The sequence below is a fragment of the Pteropus vampyrus genome, unplaced genomic scaffold, assembly GCF_000151845.1.
Source record: "Pteropus vampyrus isolate Shadow unplaced genomic scaffold, Pvam_2.0 Scaffold2, whole genome shotgun sequence".
Lineage (NCBI taxonomy): Eukaryota > Metazoa > Chordata > Mammalia > Chiroptera > Pteropodidae > Pteropus > Pteropus vampyrus.
This window is the reverse complement of record NW_011888783.1, coordinates 12,240,817-12,263,832: the sequence shown is the minus strand read 5'-3', so window position 1 is coordinate 12,263,832 and position 23,016 is coordinate 12,240,817. Positions and strand designations below refer to the sequence as shown.

At 35.5% G+C, this 23,016-nt stretch overlaps 1 protein-coding gene across 1 annotated transcript in view; it reads right to left on the bottom strand.

Moving 5' to 3' along the window:
* Nucleotides 1–7,224: 7,224 nt before the first annotated feature.
* CCDC141 (coiled-coil domain containing 141) overlaps nt 7,225–23,016 on the bottom strand; it is a 177,912-nt gene continuing 162,120 nt past the window's right edge. Inside the window, exons 24-27 of the mRNA XM_011356729.2 lie at nt 20,942–21,054; nt 17,186–17,302; nt 9,680–10,533; nt 7,225–7,530 (exon numbers count right to left, since the gene is read on the bottom strand). Coding sequence (XP_011355031.1) covers nt 7,263–7,530; nt 9,680–10,533; nt 17,186–17,302; nt 20,942–21,054 — 1,352 coding nt within the window. The 3' untranslated portion in view covers nt 7,225–7,262. The remainder of the gene's footprint in view (nt 7,531–9,679; nt 10,534–17,185; nt 17,303–20,941; nt 21,055–23,016) is intronic.

Here is a 23,016-nt window from a genome sequence, read left to right as displayed (position 1 = left end):
CATTTTTAATTGTGATAGAAAATGAATATTTGTGCAATTATATAATATGCTTCCATAAATTTGAACAAAAACTACAATGAGTACTTTGCTTACATATCCACTTATAAATCCTGGATGAGACTTAACAGTGCTCCACTATTTATAAAATTATATTTACAAAGTCTTTGATTAAATACAAGCTTAATACTTGGCTTTTGTGGCACACCAGTTAGTTTTCTCTAAAGTGATGAAGTACAATGTCATTCTATTTTGAACAAATGACATACATACAAACAAAAATTACAGAAAATTAAAGAAAATGGAAATGAAGCACTTACAGTTAACATTTAGAAAATGCAAAATGATTAATTTCATTGAAAAGTTTCTAGTCAAATAAAGTGTCAAAGTAGTCATTTTTAGACTGTCTTTCAATTCTGTCTAAAGTCTAAGATGTGACTTTATGAAACCGATTACTTTTTAAAATATAATACAATGGCTGACATTTTTCACCTCTGGTTTCTACCAAAAAATCTGGGAAATATACTGGGCAGCATGAGCTCATCTTTGCTGGTAGGAAAGTACTTATCTTTGAGAGATACATTAGTTCTTGCAGTGTAGCAGAGTACCAACTGATAAATCACCACTCTAACCTTGACATAAGAGGCCAAAAGGACTCCTTTTCTTCAAATATGAATATGTTATTGTTGGAGAAGCTCAGCTCTACAGTGCTATAATTACAATGTCTTTCTATGTTTTCTCTCTTTGTCTGTTGATGATGACAATGGCTGGCAAATGACCAAATTCGAATATATTCCACATCAACTATTTCCTTGCTCTGATGAGCACTGTCTCCTTCAAATAATTTACCTCTTTCAAAACTCCCCCAATATATCACAGGAAGCTGCAAGAAAAATCAAGCATGAGACATTGCAATTAGATTATAAATATCCATGATGTCTATAACCAATTTATAGAAAAGGGATGAATTCATGTTGCTTGCCTTTGCCTTGGTCTCTGAAGATGTCTGATTCACTGTGATTTATTCATTGCCAACTCTCTGCCTTTCTCCTGGATGCAATTATTGTAGGCCTTCTGCTTTTGGTGAACTTGCTATATTCACTTACTAATTCCAAGAGTTTTTGGTAGATTTTTTGGGATTTTCTATATAGAAAAATCATGCCATGTGTAAATATAGTTTTATTTCTTCTTTTCTAATCTATGTAACTTTCATTTCTTTTTCTTGTCTTATTCATGATCTAGGACTTCCAGTACAACGTTGAATGAGAGTCTCTGAAGTTTCTAGGGAAGAATCCTCATTGCCTCTTCTCATTTCTGGTGGTTGCCGTCAGTCGCTGGAGCTTTGTGGCCTGCAGCAGCTGTTTAACCTCAATCTCTGCTTCCTTCGTCATATGGAGTTTTCTCATGTGTCTTCTGTGTCTCCTTATCTGTCATGGCCTTCTTATTAGAACAGCAATCACTGGATCTAAGGAACACTCTGACACCCTGTTAAACCCAGGGCAGTCCTCTAATCGGGTAACAAAAAATGTCATGTAGACACATTATTGTGGCCTCTAACTTCCTCTCACGGGGCTCCCCACATACATTTATATTTACTCCCCACATATACATATATTTCCTGAATCTGTAGGAAATTCACACAGAGAGGAAGGATGAAACCCAAACCTAACACTCAGTTTTCTTACCTTGATGTTTGGCTATTTTTCCCTTCCTGTCCTACATTTCCCGACACTTAGTAGAGCACTGTATATGGTCCAAATCTTTTAGATTCTCACATATTCCATTTACTCACATGAAACTTTTTTTTTTTTCCGGTGGGGAGTAGCGACCATCTTAACCCAGACCAGGACTTGACAAATAATTCTATCACTGCCTTATGAACAATAGAAATGAATAAATATGCATTTAAAAAGACATCTTCTGGAGCTGCATTAACTTGAATCAGAAGCAGGCCACTGAGGCAAGTCATGGTGATGACTGCTAGAGAAGACACTTTGGAGCAGATAGGCATTTTAACCTTTCTAATTCTGCCAGGTAACTGGTTTCCTGCTTCGTCTGCATTTTCAACTCTTCTGTTTGTCAATAGCTTGCTTGTGTGTGGGTTTGCACAATACTTTGACGGAAAGGGGGCTTTTTGGCATCATTAGAATAATATGGATAAGAGACTCTTTGTCATGAGTCAAGCATGTTTCTTTATACTTCATGTTTTGAATTCTTATTTTCAATGGATTTCATTAATATTTTTTAATGCCAATGTTAAGATAAAAATACCACTTTGTAGTTGTTTGAATCAATAAAGTGCTTGGAAGAGAACAGTTGTTGAATGACAAAAGGAAAAGTTTATTTTATTAGCTAGCTCTGGAGCTGTTATTTCACAAGTATTGATTTAAATGGGTTCTAATTGGAAAAAAAAAAAGCCATAGCAGGAGCTATGCAAATACAGATTGAAAACTTCAAATTATGTTAACTATTATTGTTCTGGTTTAAAGAAAAATCAGGCTGGATCAAGGTTTTCTAGCTACTCTATAGTTAAAACATTTCAATTTCACCCAATTTTTTATTGTGCTAAATGGAGATATATACATCCAAACATTCTTGTCTATACAATTCTTTCTGTTCCCTTGTCTTTTAAGGAGGATAGGGTGTAAATTTTATGGTATAAAAAGAATTTTTAAATCTTCCTTGATAAAAGGAGAAAACATAAATCCTCCTATTTTAAGAAGGAAAGAAAAATCTTGTTATTTTGTAAAAAGGAGGAAATCACTGTTGAAGAAAAGGAAGAGCCACCTGGCCAAACACTCCAGCTCCAGAATCAAAGACTGCTTGTTCATCTGGAGGAATGTCATGCATCCAGACGTCACCATCACAGCTTAGATGGTTCATGATGTTACACTCTCACCAACACCAGGAACGGTGGTGTGGGGATTCACGGGTAAAGGGCAGATTAGTAGCTTTGTGCTTTCCCTTTGAAGCTGAATTTTTACACAGTTGATAACATTCAAATCTCATCTCGTGTGATCAGAGCAGAGAAAATAAACTGTTGTTGCTTTAAGGAGGACACTTTCACTTAGTGAATGCAAACCTTTTGGCTGGCTCTCTGATGCAGCTCCAGATTCTGCTTATTATAAATGGAAAACAGTCTGTCATGCTTTGGTATTTGCACTGACAAGCACAATAACAGAGTATACTAGGAGGAGGTATTTTGTTTCAACTAACTCATTTCATGGACACTCTTAAAATACTGTATGTACGACAGGAATGTCAAAAAGCTTCAGATGGCGCTTTTTAGTAAGGAACAGTCATGAATAAAAACAAAGTGGAATCAGATGCAATATCCTTTCCTTCTTTCACTGGGAATTCAAATAATCTAAGTTCTTGGATTTGGCTTTTTAAAATATTTACATGTATGAACAAAATGCTGGTTTCAAATAAGATCTGTTTGCAAACAGATTACTGAGCCCCAGCTACAATAAAAAATTGATAATTTGTGTATTTTTCAAAAGAAGTACATAAATTCTGGTTTTGGCAGTTAGTCACTGAGAGTGGAGACACCCACTTCTCCACTTACACCTGAAAATGATTTATGCTTAATTATATCTGCTTTAAAATGTTGGAACAATAGTCCAGGATTTTGCCTCTTCTCTCCTCAGTATTATTTTGACCACTAGAGCCAGCATCTGTCTTTAAGTTTAAACTTTCAATCAGGGTCTAAGCCAGAGGGTCTGGAGGGTTCTCACTTAAGTTTTGTAGATTAGGTGAAAGTGTTTTATACGTATTTCACAGATAGAAACTGATTATGGCTAATGTTAATAGTAAGAAGAATAATCAGGTAACAAATACATCCTTCTCTTTTTATATCCCCCCATCTCACTTTCTCTCAAAAAAAAAAGAAAAAAGAAAAAGAAAAAGAAGAAAACAAGCTAATTTATCTTTGTTTACCTCTGACAATAACTCAAGAAATATAATACTAAGTGTGACTACATCTTAACTGCTGGGAGTATGATGACAAACAGGGCTGTCAAGATCCTGCCAATAAGGGTCTCACACTCTAGCCAGAGGAGACAGACACTCAAACATATAATTCTGATGCTATGTATTAAGAGACATGACATGGACAGCTCTATTGCTCACAGCACATATAGCAGGAACATCTACACTCAACTTGATGGGTCAGAAGCCTTCCTTGGGGGACACTATGTCTCAAATGGAACTGGTAAAAATAAGCAGGAGTTAAGCCGTATGCAGATAAGGAGAGACTATAGTAAGGCAGTTCTGGAGACAAGAAAGAGCATGGAAAACCTAAAGTTAAATCTTGCTTTGTGGGGGGATCAGATGGGATGGAACAGAAGCTGGGAACAGGAGGCTAGGTACTAAAGAGACTTGTATATTACTTGAAGGAATTTAAACTTAAGTGAAGCAATTAGAAGGTTCTCAAAGTACTCTATTTTAACATTATTAACTGAAGTAGCTAAATTTTTCCTGCTTCTTTTTCCAGATATTTTAGATATTATAAAATATACAGAATTCAAATGTAAGGGCTTATATGGCAAATTTCTCCTGGAATTCAGTGTGAGAAAAAAACTTTACCACCAAATATTTAATATATCCTTTCATTAGAAAATCAGAACTGGAAAATTCAGTGATTTTGCCTTATAGGAAGCTCAACATACATTTCGTGTTGCATTCCTTTAAGGTGTCAAGTATACACTCTCTTTAATCCTTCTTTTCATTTTCATTTTCTTGTTAAAGTGTTTTTATATTACTCTACATAATTTTATCTACAAGTAAGTGGATATAAACCATGTATATACCTTAGAATAGAACCACCATTTGAATTTTCTGCTTTTTTTTTCTTTTTAACCAATAATTTTACTTCATATTTTCATAAGGGGAATTATTTGATCAAGACAGAAATCATAGCAAAAAGGAAAACCATACTTAAGTCTTTGAAAATAAAATATAACCAGAAGAACAAGAGATTGGTGAATTATTCTTCACTGCTGTGGGAATTATTAGATTGTCAGCTGATAGCCCAGAAAATATAGGTAGATAGGTAGGCAGGTTGGTGGATGGATGAATGGATGGATGGACAGACAGACAGATAGACACTGATAGATACACAGATAGCTACCTGATATATTGAATATCAGCGTAATATTTCTCCCCAAGAAAAATATCTATGTATATATGTACATATATATCTCTGTATATATATTCATATTTTTACATTTGATATATATATAAATATATCAGGGGCTTTATATGTCTTATTTGTTCATATACCATGAATATATGTATAATCTCGCCCTACTCCTTAAAGGATTAACATTAACTGGCATGCAACAGGTAAAACAAACCAGCAATTCCCATGCCCTAACAACCCCATACCACAAATTCAACCAAGGTGATGGGAAAATGGGAAAGAAGATCTCACTAAACCAACAAGAAAGAGATAGAGGGTGGATAAGAATTTGTCCTGGCTCTGCCTACTCTCTTTGGACATGAATAAGTCTCACCCTTTAGCTTTAACATGGGAAGAGCAGTTAGGCAAGATATGCAAAATACTTGAAACTGGAAAAAAAGGGTAGGAGAGTTAAGAAACTATCCATTCCCTAGGATGCTGTATATGTAAGCTGTCAAAATATGGAAGCAAATTAAGAGATTTAATATTTTAATTAAATTAAATATGTAGCACATGAAAAAATATGCCAACTTTTTATGCAACCAGATTTTACGTCTTCAGATAACATTTAATAATTTTTTAATATCGACTTGAATATATTACATTTAAATATTTTTATTATTTGTAGACAGTCTTATAGCAACATAATTAATTCCTTCTCTTCATCAAAACAACTATAATAAATTATTCTTTCAACTAAAGACTTTTACCCTAGCAATCCATGACTATGCTTAAAATCTAATGAGCGAATGCTTCTCTTTATTCATATTCATTTAAAAAAGGAGTCAGAAAGATAATCTTTTTTGAATAATATATTTCAGAAAGGCATAAAACATTCTATGCTATTACAGTGATAATTATCAGAAAGGATAGAATTCCTCTTATATTACTTTACTATACACTTTTCCTCCTAAATCATACTAAATGTACCCTCCTGAGTTTAATTTCAAGTCTTCGAAAGGGATATCATCTTAAGAAATTAGAAATTTAAGTTCCAATTCATAAAACATCATTTTCTCACATGGAAATAGTTGGAGGTTACATACTAACACCACTCCTTTAATTTTAATATTCTAAAAAAACAACATCTGAAAGAGACATAGTGAGCAGGAGGCAGTGTTATGACAGGTTACATTAAACAATATAATTACCCTTAGTCTTTATAGCACGCTTTTCATTTTCCAGATCTTTATAGGATACGAAATGAAAACTCTCACTTGCCCGAGGTAGATGATGAATCGTTTTTCAAATGGAAAACTGAGGCACTGAGATGCCTTACTATATGCCGCAAAATTGGTCAGCAACAGAATCAAGATTAGAAGCAGGAGAAATTGGTTGAAGTTTTATATGCATGGCTGCCTAAAACGTCAACGGAATGACAGGAATAATGTCAGTCCATATCCATGGCCTGTGTTCCATCTTGCTCTATGACATGCATAGCTGATAGAAGTTTAAAACTCCATATAAAGTTAAGGGGTACATCTACTTCCCAATGCCAAACCCACGAGAGCAACATGAGGAATGATTATTTTCAGCGGCATCCTCAGACTCAGGAATGTAGGCCATGTTGAAACCATGTAGAATGTATAACAGTAAGTGAGAATAAGACAGGAGAAACAAAAATTAAAGGACACTTAATACAATAATAAAAATTACTACTTCAGTTCAATATTTCTACAGTTATTCTACAAAGATGTTTATGACTGCAATTAAAAATAAATTTTCAAACAATTGGATTTGAAATTTGACTCACATCTCTATGCTGTGAGTCTTGATCTGCATGCTCCTAAATTAGGAAGGAATAAATAGCATAATTTTACTTGTTTTATTTTAAACACATCTCTTTCTAGAATACAAAAATGTATCATTATCCACTGCAAATAATTTACCAAGCTCTTCAAATAGATTAAAGTATTAAAGTAAACTGGGTTATTTCACCGAACAGTGCTATTAGCCAACAAGCAATATGGCTGGGATGGAGGTACACTTGGTAAGGGATGCTTTATGGGAGATGCAGGAAAATAAACAATTGTATTGTCCTTTAGGCTTGTGAGAATAATGTCCATGGATGCCAATCCCACAGTTACTGTGTGAGCAGCCAGTATATTAGGGACACACTAACATAGATGACACACAGTGTTATCCAGTTTATTCTCGTGATTGGTGGCCTGCGGTTACCTGTCACATGGAGGATGACATTGGAAGAGAGAATGCCACTAGAGTTTTGGGCCCGAGCCACATAGAGGCCTGCATCTGCCCCGCATACCTTCGGAATGAACACCGAATGTCTTGTCTCCTTGTGTAAAACCTGTAAGTGTCCATCTGCAGACAATTTCTGGCCCTTCTTGTACCTGAAGCAGAGAGTCAGTTTTTAAAATCAGGATCACTGTTTCAATAATTGGATATTATTCATATCATATCCAATTTTTAAAAACCATTACAAAGAGGCCCATTACCACTGCAATATTCTCTAGTGTGAGGAACTTTGCAGCCACCACGAATTCCAATGGAGTTGTTTATCCCCCAAGCAGAGGTTGGCAGGTGGTGGACGGAGAAGTGCTGAATTGGCTCAGATCATGTTTTTAAAAAACTGAATTTTCTGACAGCATTTAACAATTGGAATATTGCACATGAAAATTCAGATATCCAACTACTCTTAAAAAAACCAGACCATCTGGTCACACTGGGCCACCATTTGCTCACGGCAATTATCTAGAATATGAAATGGCACCCTCCTATTTGGCCTGCGTCATTCTTTCAGCTGCTATGGAACAGCAGCTTGTGACTGCTGGACTTTGTATTGGAGTGAGACTCATCTGCCCCATTATATTCATCCCGTAAGAGCCACACAAGAATACCTATGTGCTGTTGTAGAGGAAGATAGTTATACAGCATTTCCTGGAGAAATGAGTTCATTTAATTTTTGTGAATTAATTTCATCAGAAGAAAACGATTTCTAATTATAAAAGGCATTTATGCAGTTGGAATATTACCATTAATGACTTATTTCAAAGTTTCCTACGAACATGAACACTTAGCTGCACCTTTTTATAAAGCAAATAATTTGTTTATTTTATATATTCTAGATTCTAGTTTATTTATTTATATTCACATTCTACTACACAAGTGATGACAAACTTGAATCATTTTCTGTTCTCATTGCCCAAATGATAATTTCACATTTTTATGAACGTCCTACAAATGTATGATTCCCTGATAGCTTGCCAGTTGTTAACTGAGTAAAATTTTAAATCTGAAGGCAAGATATTTTTTTTCACAATTGTTCTTCAATATTATAGTTGCAATAGTTTTTCAATAATATTTACTAACCAAGTCATTGGCTGTGTGAACAAAAATAAGAAATACTTCAGACAACATTTTTCTTTGGGGTGAACTGATATTTAATAATGAATTAAATATCTTTTAAATTCATAAATATAAAATTCCTGATCTATAAAAAAGCATGCAATGGTAAAAACAACAACAAAAAAATAAAAAGCATAAATGGCAGCATTTAGCACAAATGTAGTCTCTGTTAATAATCTGAGAAACCAGTTTTCTCATAGGTTCTTTAGCTAACCAATTCACACTTTGTGTATTATCAATGGGCATATGCAATAATTTAAATTGTTATTTTAACATCTACTAAAACATTATGATAAATAATGTTATTTTACTTATCTTAATTTAAAAGTATAAACCCATTTCCACGAATTTAAAACTTTGTCCTCAAATAAATCTACTTAAAATGAAAATTTTCTAAATGTTTAAAAGTAACCCAAGAATTGAGAAAGTCAGATTTGCTTTTATAACAACAGTAGGTGATTCAAAGCCTGTATTCTGCAGTTTATTTTTATCAAAACAAATGGGCTAAAAAGTAATGTCTCCAGAGTGAAATCATATTGTTCACAGCTCAGTTACTATACCACCTTTCAAAAATGGGTTTATTACCTGTCACTGGGAGTAACTGTGAAAGAAATATTTTTATTCCATCTCTCACAATGAAGAAATTTATAAAAAGAAATCTTAGTGAAATAAACAAACACTGCAAAAGTAGCATGTTGGAAGAGAAAAGAAGTAAATGAAAGAAAAGGGAAACACCCAAATTCTTATGTTTTTTAATTGAATGAGGGATGCTAAACCAAGAAAATTTCATGCTTATGTAAAAATAAACAATAGAAAAGAATTTCAACCCACTATCTTTCGAAATGTGGAATGTTAAACCGATACGAAAACAAAAAAAAACAAACAACTAAGCTGCAGCGTCTTTGGAGTTTGTTAAGTTATTATTTTATATGGTTATTTTTTTTTTCTTCAAGGTATTAGTCATGCTGCTACTAAAATGAGATTTGGGGGTTTGATGTGAGGTTGAATCATGCAGAGTTGCAGTGTCGCAGAATATTAATCAGCTATGCCTGAACTTTTAAGTTAGGGCACATGAATGATTTGCTCAGTATTCAGTTTGTTTCTGTTTATGGCTTGTCATTATAGGCTACCCACCATGTCAGTGTAGGCTCTGGAAATCCTGTTACTTCAACTTCCAAAGTCACTGGAGATCCTTCCACAACTGTTACATTAGACAGGAGCCTGGAGAAATTAGGTGCCTGGCCAGCTAAGCTGACCATGCTGTTTTCTGCTGATGTACTTTTAATCTCTTCTTGCGAAACTATTTGCCTCTGATAGGCCAGGCTGGGGCCTGAATGAAACCTGAGGCCCGAGTATGCATCCTGGGAAGCATGCAGCCTATTTTGGGTTTTAGTGACGTTATTATCAACATGCATTTTCTCCTGTATTTCTAGCAAACTTTCCTGAGCCTGCAGGTGCTGCTGTAAAGCTCTTTCATGCACTTCACTCGACATGCTCTCTGGATGTCCGGCACTGATTTCGCAGATGGCAGTACTCTTTTCCAGAAACCCTCTGGAGGTTGATGGGGGCTCAGCTTTGAACTGAGGGTAAGGCCTCTCAAAATGACTTGAAAATGTTTCTCTCTTATCATTGCAAGTATCAGCAAAAGCAGTAGGTGGTGGAAGGTCACATTCCTGGGCCTCCCCTGGACGGCTGGCCCCCATCTGCATCCTGTAACTGCTTATGTGAAGGCTGAGGGAGGGGCTGGCATGCTCTTCCACCTCCATGTCAGACAGTATGAGCGGGGAATCAGGGCTTCCTGGGAGTGGAGGCAAGGAGATGTCATCAGGTGAGACACACTCATGTTCTTCTCGTAAAAGCATGTCTGCAGGCTGGAGCAGGCCTTGGATGCCACCCTCTTTGCCAGAGGATAGCTGCTTCAGGTCCTGTGGAAGCCGACCCTCTCCTGTTCCACTGATGGTCAAAATATCTGCTACATGCTCCTGCTTCTTCAAACAAAAAAGCCAAAGCTTTGAGTTAGTCACTGAGTTTTCTTTTTCCAGATCTCAAACTCAACTTGAGAAACAACTTGAGAAAAGCACTATAGCGAATTTAAAGCTTGGGGCCCTGGCTCAGACATTACAGAACTTGAAACCATTTGTCTATTTAACCTGGGCTTAGTCTTGTCCTATGACTAAGGAATCAGTAAACTGACCTCCAGTCTCTGAGTGAAATGTGATAGAGGGACAGTTGTGAAATGGAAGAGGGACAGTTCTAGTTATCACCTCTAATGAAGAGTCGGACTGGATAAATTGTCTTTTCAAATCATTATCTGAGGAGTCTCCTTCCACCAGCAAATTCTACTTTGGTTTTTTTGTCTACATTTCAGGTGAACACAGTTCTTAAATGCACATTGAAACCTATATAATTTTATTAACTGATATCACTCCAATAAATTTAATGAAATTAAAAAAATTTTAAATCTAAAAAACAAATCAGAGGCTTGCTCGTTAGGCAATCCCTCAGAATCTACTAGAATTACCCCTCTCCTTTTCCAGGAAAGTCATTCTTTTTTATTTTATGTTTTATTGTGGTAAAATATAAATAACATAAAATTTACCATTTTAACCATTTTTAAGTGTACAGGTAAGTGGCAGTAAGTACATTCACATTGCTGCGCAACTATCACCACTAATCATCTCCAACACTTTTTCATCTTTCTAAAGTAAAACTCTGTACCCTCTAAACATGAATTCTCTATTCTCCCTCCTCCCCAACCCCTTCTACTTTCTGTCTCTATGAATTTGACAACTCTAGGTACTTCATATAGAGAAAGCCATTTTTAAATGATTGATTTTATTTTCTTAAAATCCCTTAATTTCATTCTTACATTGAAAAATATCTTCTGGGCACCTATTACATACCAGGTACAAGGCATTGGAGAGAGAAAACGGTGAGTAAAAGTAAATACGGTCTCCACCCTCACAAAGATGATAGTCTAGTGTGGTACGGAGATATTAATGGAAAATCACGTTATGACCTTTCACAAAAGAACACACCAAGATACAATAGAAGGCCTGCCACTTATCTTTCTGTCCCATGTGGAGTGTAGGTCCTGCTAGGAGACCGAATAGCAGTACATTGCCTCATGCTAACATTATTCTAGTATTTCTCCCCACTAATCCATGTCCATCTCTGGTTTAAGAAGAGGCTCAAATATACCATCTGGCATAGACTCAGAAGAGCATTGAAGCTGAAAAGGATCTCATCTATCCCAACCTGCTTGTTTTACATTTACCTATTTCCGTGTCTTTCCTCAGCATTTAGGCAGCATTTTTGCTTAATTAACAATCACTGGTCTTTGTCCAATTGCTACTGATTGCACATAAGAAAATTATATCTTGCCTAGACTTTGAGTTCTTTGTTTCAGCACATAGTCTGGCTCCTGACATACTTTAAAAGTGATTTTTGAGGAAGAAATGTGTTTTTAGGTTGAGGATTAGAAGTAGAAATAAAACAATGCTCCTTCGACTATCCCACAGATATGATTTATTTTTAGAGAAAACATAAACACAGCTTAGAGAAAGTGGTTCATTTACCCATTTGAGAAAAGTTTAAATTCTCAGTCTATAAGCCAGAGTTCTTAAAAGTCCTTCTCATTTAAAAACAATTACTAAATAAACACATATGTAGTAGGAATGCCCCTCCGTCTTTTGGTTTTCCTTACTACAGCTTAGTTTTGCCTTTCTTTTGATCTCTTCTTGAAAGGAGAATATTTATTTTCCTTTTCATAAGGACTTTGACCCAACTTCCTTTTTAGTCTAAAAATCTTCTCTGACATTCTGGCAGCCTCTGTTTGAACATTTTTTCTGAAAGGGTGCTTTATTGAAAATACTTTTATGCTTTACTTGTTTTAAGAATATCTTCCTATATTTAGCAAAGGTCTGCTCCCCTCACTACCCACCAATGATCTGAACTGGCCTCCTGGAGTAACAGAGAAGGTGTCCACCTGCTCCCCTCTTACAGCGGCCCTTTGACTATTTGGAAAACTGGTCCTACAACCTCTCAATCTCTTTCTTTGTGCTAACCCCTCTCTCTCCCATAAACCCCGGATTGTCTCCTGGAACTTTCATCATCCTGGTCACCTTCTGGGAGCTCCCGCTCCTACTGGGCTACAATCTGCTTCACAGGAAAGCAAGGACATTTGTTGATCTAAGGGTCATACAGGGACAGGCAGCTCCTTACTGACTTCAGGTAACCTATGCCTTTCTAAAGAATAATAATGTTTTAAACTTGTCTGAAATTTGTCAAAAAACTTAGGAAACTTGAATAAAAGTACAGGCTAGTCTCCCCCACTCCTTCCTGGGGTGAACTGACTTATCTAATTGTGGATTTGGAAGAAGAGACTGAGCATGGCCAGTTCTGTCTCTGTGATGCCCTCTCTTTTGGATCTCCTTTCTACCAAATAGGTGCATTCGCATTGGCTATAAGGTATGAAAAACCCCTGCAGAGGTGCCTGTGGTTTCCTAGCTATGTACCCGTGTTGGTGAGTAGACAAGTCCACCTAAATCAGAGATGAAGTTTTGAGAAACCCACTAGATACATCTATGGCATATCCTCTAGTCCGGCTTTTACTGGTTATTAATTTCTGACTCCTGTGTCTCATTTTCAGATGATGTCAAACTCAAAAAGAAAATTCAAGGATATTATTTTTCATTCCTTTAATTCCTTCCTATAATTCCTAAAGTAGAAAAATACTTTCCACAGAAAATACCAGATGACTTCTACTAACAATAAGAGGAAGAGAGTTTTCTCAAAAATTTTTTAGACAATTTTCAACTTATTAATGTTTTCCCATAACTATGTTTATTTTCAGAATTTTTTTACTTTCCAGATGGGAAGTAATCAGTTGAACCATCATCTCTTCGATCTATATATGATATGCTTTTACTAAAGTGGTTGTGTTAGTGTTTTTCTTTTTATGAGAACCACATAGGACTGTTGATTCATATTGAGTTTTTAATCAACCAAAATTTCTCATTTCCTCTGCCCAGTAATACCACTGATAATGCTGAACACTGCAGAGTTTAGGACAAAGCCAGATGTCTCCCCTCAAAAGGTAAATTGTCTTCCAGGTTGACATTGATGAACTACTTAACACTCTTAGGTACAATTATAACCAGACCAAACTCTCATTCGGTTCACATCTCTCCCTTCATCTTAAGAGAGATATCAGGAGTATGGTTATCCATTGACTTCCTAATGACAATAATAAGTTTTGCCTATGTCACTAACCTAGAATTACCTATTAAATAATCATCTCAGAAAGCAAAGTAAGATGAGTTTAATACAAGTTTTTTTTTAGTAGATCCATCTTGGCTTTTGACATTTCTGCTTTTATTCTCAAATGTAAATTAGCTTTCAGTTTTTAAGTCATTATGGAATGTTACAAAAAATTTCTTTTAAAACCCACCGAACTATACTTTACTGGGTCTACTAGTTTTCTCTTTGACATTTTTGTTGATTCCTTTTTCTTTTCCCACCTTCTAAATATATGAATAATGTGTGATCTTGTCTTTAAGTTCCCTAATTTTCTCTATATGCTTCTCCTTGCAAAGATCTCACCCACTTTTATATCTTGTGATCAGTTAAATTTTAATTAACCCTAAATCTATAGCCTCAAATCTTATCTCGGTCCAGATTTCTGAACTTTCCACTGATGAAGATAATCACTTGGATTTACAATCATCGCCATGAAGGCAAACAATAGAGTATTTAGAAGAGAGAACATAATGATATTCTACAGCCATCGAACTAAGTGTACAGCACCAATCCTCAAAGTACTCAGGGTGAGTAGCCATCTATGTGGTAAATTTAAAGAAATGCCACAAGACTTTACTTTCCAAAATAATCTTATCTTGGGATAAAGAAAATTAAATGAAGGTAAGTAGGAAGATATTGAACATAGGTCTTGGCCTATGAAATGCATTTCTGGGAATTTGGAAGGGGTTTTGGGCAAACAAGGGGTGACTTGGTACCTTTGGGCACATGGAGCAGACAAGGTAAAAGAGAACAGAAAGATGAAGAAGAATATTTTGTCTTCTACCTAATTTTTTCCAAAGCAAATGTCTCAAGAACATCTCTCCCCCACCCCACCACCACCTACCAAGTGATCAGGATTAGAGGAGAAGGTCTCAGGGACTGTCTTCACCTGGTCTGATAAGAGCACTCTACTAAATTGTTTGGTTTAAAAATACTTCCACACCATTGTTTTGTTAATCATCACGTAAACAGATGAATGCAAAGAGGGGAATGGTTTGGCATGAGAATTTACAGTTTCATTACAAAACAGCTTATTTATATGCAACAGTTCCTTGGAGTATCCTTTTGGTCTTGTAGAACAAGTTATATGGCTGAAATTCAGGAGAACTGGGCTGCCTGCCCAGTTCTGACAGTACTTTCTGTAATTTTTCGAGGGCATAATATTTAATCTCTTTTGGCCTCAATTTCCTCAACTGTAAAATGAGATTTGATCAGATGATTGTTAAATCCCTTCTAGTGGTAAGATTCTATAACTCTAATCACTGGCATCGCAAGCCTTCATCTTCTACCTAATAGTTAGTGACTCTAGGCAAGTCTCTTAATACTCTGTGCCTCCATTTAACCTTAGGAGTGTTCACGTACTCCTGAGGATTTAGTTACGGACCTCACTTTGGGCATAAAACATCACTAATCTGTTAGCAGTGCAATGAGCATTGATTGCATTTACTGAATTGACTAATTCTATCTGCTGCAATTTTGGGTCAGAAAAATGAGAAGCACTTTATTATCTCCAGGATAAAATCTTGTGATTAATACATTCTTGTAATAGTTTTATGGAATCCTTCTTTCTTATTTAAATCATTTTCTGAGGAAGATCAACACTATTTAAGGATGTCAGAATTGAACTAAGCGATTCCCAGACAAGCTTTTCACATGGTGTTTCTCATTATCTGCCCACATGTTTTTTTTTTGGAATCATTATATTTGACCTATAAAATAACCTATAAGAAAAATAAATAAAAGCAAGAAAAACCATTTTTACTAAATATAAATGAGTCAGTTTGCTTTGGTAGCAATAACTTTCATTTCTAACCTTAGTAAATATGTGTGGCTGACAATGTAAAAAAATGTGCAGAATTAAAAAAAATAAGTTGGGTTTAGTGTCTCTTAGAAACATAGTTAAGACAATGTGATCCACTTAATATTATTCTTTATTATTTCAACTAGCAGTTCTCAATAGAGGTTGACTTTGCTCCCCGGGGAGTAGTTAGCAATTTTATAGACTTTTTTTGGTTGTCATGACTGGACAGGGTGGCTGCTACTGGCATCTAGTGAGTAGAGGCCATACATTCTGCTCAACATCCCACATTGCACAGGACAGTCCCCCACAACAAAAAATTCTCTGGGCTAAAATGCTAATAGTGCTGAGGTTGAAAAATTCCGATTTAGATCAGTCAGAGTCACCAATGACCATATGATATGAGATTAAGGTCCATCAAGATGCCCAAGGTTTGGCAGCTTTCCTTTGCCTCAGGGAAGAACCAGGGTTTAAATGCCTCAAGGTCATCAAGGTCACCCCACAAAAAGGCAGCTTGCTTAATGGTTCTTGATGCCAGGTGGTTATATAATTGAACTAGCTCTTTGCATATATTTAACCTGTGAAAAAGGACCTACAATGAAGCTCTAAGAATTATACTGACCAGAAAAGATAACTATTTCTCCGTGAGATAACTGTAAAACAAGGGAGAGGTTGTTTTTTTTTTTAGTTTTCAGTTCCCAAAAGTTTTTTTTTTTTATTTTTTTTCCTTCAGGATTTTTGTTTTTGTTTTTTCTTTCATTTCTTTGGGGGGGGAAAAACAGAGGGAGAAGGTAACTGGCAAAGGAAGAAGTCAAGAGCTAATTACAGTCTAGCAGCTTTGAATAGTGTGTAACTTATGCCAAAAATCCATATTGAAATGATTTAAATAATACTTTTGATATCATAATACATTTGCATTTTTGAGTGTTTAAAGTTTTTGTTACATGCTTAATTTATCTGTAATGCATAGGTTTTAAAGTAATTTGAACATTTTTCTAAATACTTTAGTACCTATATTTCTGTTGGATTCTATATTTTAGTGCCTGGAAATACCTTAAAGGTAAAGATTCTATGGGAACAAGATACAACTTAATTTCATGTATTAAGGTTTTTTTAATGGGTACTATAAAACAACCAAATCATAGCTCGATGGTATGATAAAGAGGGAGAAGTGAAATCTGAAGTTGGGACTGAATATAAAAAGACTATGTGAAAGGCAGCTAAAAATAGGAGAAATAGAAGTGGTTTGGGGTGACAGTATGGTGTTTGAACAGCTGCCACAAAGTCACTGTAAAATGGTATGGTTCCAGTATTCATTAGGAGGGGCTCAGAAGAAAATATCATATGGTAGAAGGACTAAGTAAGTGGTAGAAAAGCAGTAAGAAATGAGGACACTCATACTGCCTTTACCTTGGGAGATTCGATACAGATAGATAAGAAGGCTTCAATTCACCTTTTTTTTTTCTTTTCTTTTTTGCAATGCACAATGATTCTAGCCTCAAAACAAAAGTAGTGAATAGTTGAGGTTCAGTTTTCCTTACCTTATTCATTTCTTCATTGAATATCATCTGCTTATTTCTCACTGGTTCATTCAGTAGGTCAATGCAGTCATTGTGGAAGTCTTCCGAATTCAGATTCATTTTCAAAACGTCTCCCTGCTATACAAAGTAATGGTTAGTGAGAGCTTAAGCCGGGAAAGTTGGAGGAACAATGCTATACAATAACTACTTGGAAGAAAACATAGGCCACTTGCAACCTTTCAGTAAATGTATTCCACAAGAGACTGATGTACTCCTGTGATTGATTTATAAAATTATCCCCCCATACTCACGGTTCCCCTCATACTTCACTCCTTTGACTGAAAAAAAAAAAATTGGTTGTTCAAAGGCCCAGCAGGAAAAAATACATTGTTACGATAGGATCCACCTACAGGAGCAGTCTCTAGAGAAAGAAATCATTGTGCGTGGCAGTTTATAATGCCAATAGGAGTATCTGGGAGAGCAGCAATGAGGCAGAAATGACTAAAGATTTTTGATGGAGAACAAAGTAGAAAATTCAGAGAATTTACACAAGCAAAATGTTTGGGATACTCATGAAAAGAGGAAGGAAATATCACTATGGAAGAAAAAAAAAACAGTTGAAAATAAAGGATGCTTCATGTGAGTGAAGATATTTTGTTCCAACATTTCATGGGGCTCCATTTTGGTCATGGAGGTAGAGGGGGTTTGCAAACTACTGTGGGGCTAGTGTGAGGGCTGAGAAGATTTTGTGAAAGTGAAAGAAGCCACAGGTATGCCAAGTGACAGGACACCAGTTTAGGATGATGATTATACTACAACAAAAGATTCTCTATTCCACCTGGAATGTGGTCTCTAGATGATTAGATGAGCCTTAAGAAAACAGGCATGCTCCTCAAGGTACACATTCTACACTGACTCAGAGGATTTGGGGAACTCATTTATGGGGATATTCAGCTTTTAGTTTTAACTCTAAAACTAAACTGGTTTGTATCACTGGACAAGTCACTCTATTTTAATACACTTAATACCAAAATGGCAGCTATTGTGGAAAGAACATTCGATTTTGAATATATCAAAATTTGAATTCCAGATCCACTACTACTAACCATGGGAGCCTAAACAAAGCACTTTTAATCTTTGAACTTCACCTCTGAAACAAACAAAAAATATTTGCCTTGTTTCCACCACAAGGTTATTTGGAAATCACTGATATATACATCTTGGTGATTATACACACACATACACACACACACACACATACATATATATACATATATATATGAAAATTCATATATATACGAAAAAACTTTGTAAATCTCAAATTGCATAATAAATAGGAAGGATTATTATCACTATTTCAGCCTTGACAGGGAATCCTGGGCCTATTATTTTTAATGACCCCTGCAAAAGAGACCCATGGCATCAGCCTTAAAGACATAAGAGCTAGACATTTATGCTTCTTATGCTTACTAACCTGTGAAGTGTTACTAAGCATTCTCTGATGAGCTTTTGTTCGGACTGTAACTCATAAGGGCAATGCCGATGCCTATTTTTCTTGCCAGAGAGGCCCTTCCTCATTTTTATACCCACCCAAATCAAACCTTTTTGAGCTACAGAATAATTCTTTTGTATACCAATCCCTTAAGTTTTCACTACAAAAGGAGAATCTACTTTAGGCAAATTGTGTTAAACATGTGGGATGCTGAACTGAAGTGGGCCATGGGGTTTCCTTAAATATAATCAAGTAGGAGGGTTGAGATGGTAATGGTAGCTATATATGATGCTTATGATAGGAAAGAACACTAGTGCTCTGAGAGATCAGAGAGGGGGTGAAACACCTAAGGAAGGAGTTGTGGAGAAGGCAGTATTAGAATTTGGCTTTGAGAGAGCAAGATTTAGATAAGCAGAGATAGAAGATCATGTGTTTGAAGTAAAGGTTTAGAAGCAGGAAACCTGGTAACATGGGGTAGCAGACCAGTGAGACAGGAACAAACCTATGATGACTATAGAAGCCTCAGAACATTAGAACGGCTTGAATCTGAATTTTATTTGGTAAACAAGAAAGAGCTTGTAGTGAAGTGTTTTGAATGTAAAAGTGACACTAGTAGAATTGTATTTAGGAAAGGTGATCTAGCTAGAGTGTATAATTAGGAGGCCCCTGACTAGTGCAAAACAGAATCCAAGCAATGGGTTGAGAATGAGAAGGAGAGGGTGCAATCCTGACTACAGGGGGTGTAGAAGGAATGGGAAATGAGGAAGTGTGGAGTAAGAATGGAAACAACTTTCAGGAAGAACAGCCATGAAAGTGAAAAGCTGGAAATGGAGATAACTTTGAGAGTAGATTTTATTAAGTGAATCTTACTTGAAGATTCGTAAATGGGAGGGATGTTGTGGATGACAGAGAGCAAAGAGTCAGAGGAAGCAGAGATTTGCAAACTGTGTATCGAAAGTCAGAAGACACAGATCCTCAGGAGGTGGTGTGGAGATGGGGAGGAAATGATAAATGTTGAAAGGATGATATAAGCTGTATGGCACATTCATACATTACTGGTGGCATTATAATGATAAAGATTTATGAAAAGCAATCTAAAAATATATATTAGAAACTAACAATTTATATAATATATATGTGTGGATATAGATAAACATTAACAATTTCATACCCATTTATCCAAATCTGCTTTGGAGAATTTATGCATAGGCAATAATATAAAAGAAAGAAAAAACTATATGCATGAAAATGTTTGTTGTAGTGTTATTTTACATGTTAAAAAAATTGAAAAGTCTAGATTTTTAACCAAAGGAAAAAGATTATTTGGTTGAATTAAAAGGTTAACAAACTATTTAGAATGAAATGAGTATTTAAGTTTATGAAATGGAAATTCACACAGAAAAAATGGTTGCTGGAAATAATAATTCTACCCTGAACTGTAAGAGCACCATTATGTCTCAATACAACGACAATAATCATGGGTGTCTTCACCCTGGAGTTAGGTTCCCCTATTTCTGCCATTTTATAGATCAGGAAACTGAGACTCACAGAGATTAAGTAATTTACCCCAAATCACAAATCCAATAATCTAGAGAGTTGGTATTTCTAAGCGACTGTGTCTTACTCTAGAGCCTGTGCTCTTAATAATCTTGCCATTTTCTCCATTCAAAATAACCAGTTCTTTCAGCCATAAAAAAAGCACTTATGAATGCAGTTTTTGACATGACATAGACAAAATTATATATATGTCTCTTTCAATTGGATTTTGCCCAGACATGCCATAAATATATTTTCTCTATATTTTAGCATCAATTTTTATTCCAGGAACGATGTTAGTGATTACATTACTATTTCCATGAAGTTAAATGTTCAACAAATATAATACCTGAAAATTAGTTTTATTTTCTCTGGGGTCACAATTTGGAGGAAAAAAACCTTACATTCATGATTTATGAACCAAAACATAAGGCTACTTAATACAGACTTTCCTTTGATTTTAATGGCACACTTTTATCCTTTAGAATATGATCCATGAAAATGTAAACGAAACATCTTAATTGTGTTTAGCCCTCATTCTCAGCAATGTTTTTCTCTGCAGTGATGGAAAAGAAACAGAATTAATTATCAGAAACACCCAGATAATTATGTTAGAAAGCTGTGAAACAAATGTTCACATTATGTCCCTTGAGAATGTCCTTTGGAACATCTTTGCACCAGAAAATACTTGATCAACACATTTTTATTTATATTACATGAAAATACATATTCTGGGAAGCTGACATTACCTTCAGCTTTTCTTCAAGTTCTATGAGAGAGCCACATAATTCAGTAATAGATTCAAGAACCTCTTTGTGTTTTGCCACTGTTTTCTCAGCATATTTCTGCCCTTCTTCAAAACCTGGGAAGAGAAGAAATAAAACTACTTTTTAAAGACATTTACAAGAAATTTTTTTAGTGTTTTCTTTTTCACTTATGGTTAATATTTAATATTGTTTTATATTAGTTTCAGGTGTACAAGATAGTGGTTAGACATTTCTATAATTTATGAAGTGATCCCCCCAATTAGTCTAGTACCTACCTGGCACTATACACAGTTATTATTGAGTAAAACTATTTTTAAAAGTCAAATCCCTGGTGGAAAAAAAAAAAACAAAAACCAGGCATTAATTTATCTCTCCAGTGTCTAGTGTAAGGACTGGTAGATAGTAAGTGCTTAATAAATACTTGCTGAACAGATAAATAAATAAAAGCATTTTTTTAAAAACCAGATATTCTAGAAAAATGGTTACACTTGCTGCACCATGTCACTTTTATGTAACCTAAATAAGTTGTTATATTAATTTTCTTAAAGCTTTATTCTAATCAGTTTTCTCTTGTTCAGAATATTCAGTAGTTCTTTTCTACCTAGAAAACTATACATTAAAGGACCTCCTTAATATGGTTTCAATTTGCCTCTGTCAAATGTGTATCATCCTAATTCTCTCACATATTTAATCTCTGGCCAAACTGAACAAGCAATTCTTCCCTCAAAATCCCCACAGCCACGAAGTATTCTTTGCCATCCTAAGAATGCCCTCCCCTGACTTCCTATTTCTGCTGTTAAAATCTTATCTTCCTTTTAAGATCTACTTCAAATGATAGTATCTTTGTGAAAAAATTTTTAATCTTTCCCAAGTGGATTTTATCTCCTCCTACTGGAATAGTAATAAAAATATCTACCACATAGTGAGTGCACAGGCATTTTATGTACATTATCTAATGTAATCCTCCTCAGGAAGATTCTATTGTGTTTTACAAATGAGGAACCTAAGGCTCAGAAGACTTTCTTCGGGTAACCCAGACAATAACTAGAGAACCAGGGATGTGAACCTTGACTACTGAAATCCACAATTTAGACTAAACTGTATAGCACATTGTTATGTGTTAGGCTGAATTGTGTCCCTCTCAAAATGCATATGCTGAAGTCTCGGAATGTAACCATTTTTAGAGATAAGATTTTCAAAGTGCAGACTAAGTTAAAAAAATGTCATTAAGGTGGGGCTCTAATCCAATAAGACTGGTGCTCTTATAAGAAGAGAGAAACCAGTGGTGTCTGTAAAGAGATAGCAAGATGGTGGCCGTATGAAAAGACAGCAAGATGGTGGTCATCTGCAAGCCAAGGATAGAGGCCTCACGAGAAACCAAGCCTGTCAGCACCTCGATCTTAGATGTCTAGCCTCCAGAACTGGGAGGAAATAAATTTCTGTTGTTTCAGCCACTCTGTCTAGTATTTTGTTATGGTGGCCCAAGCAGACTGAAACATACATCTTTCTCACTGCATTTACCATATCATGTCTTCTATGGCTAGACTGTGGATCCTAGAATGAAGGAACTAGGTCTTATTTGTCTTTATGTCAATCACAGCTCCTAGTACCTAAAAGGTATTCAAAAAATGTTTGAGATAAATTTGTTTTTATTAAAATTCTGAGTTTAATAATGGTCGGGTGGCCTGCAAGAGTCGATATAATATTCTTAAATTAGCTTACTTGATGTAAAATTTTAAAAATGCATAGATTCCATACTGAAAAGATAGACTCATGCCATTTATTTATTCATTCAATGACTCATTTATTCATCAAATATTTAAGTACTTAGTATGCACCACAAAGCAGTGAACTAACAGGCAAAATCCCTTTTCTCATGGAGCTTACACTCTGGTGAGGAAAGGCAAGAAACAAACAAGTAACTATACAATTTGTCAGCTGGTGACAAAGACCAGGAAGGAATACAAAACAAAGCAGGATACAGGATTGTGCAGGATGGGGATGAAATGTAATTTTTATGGGGTCCTCGTGAGTTCTTGCCATGTCCTGACATTGAA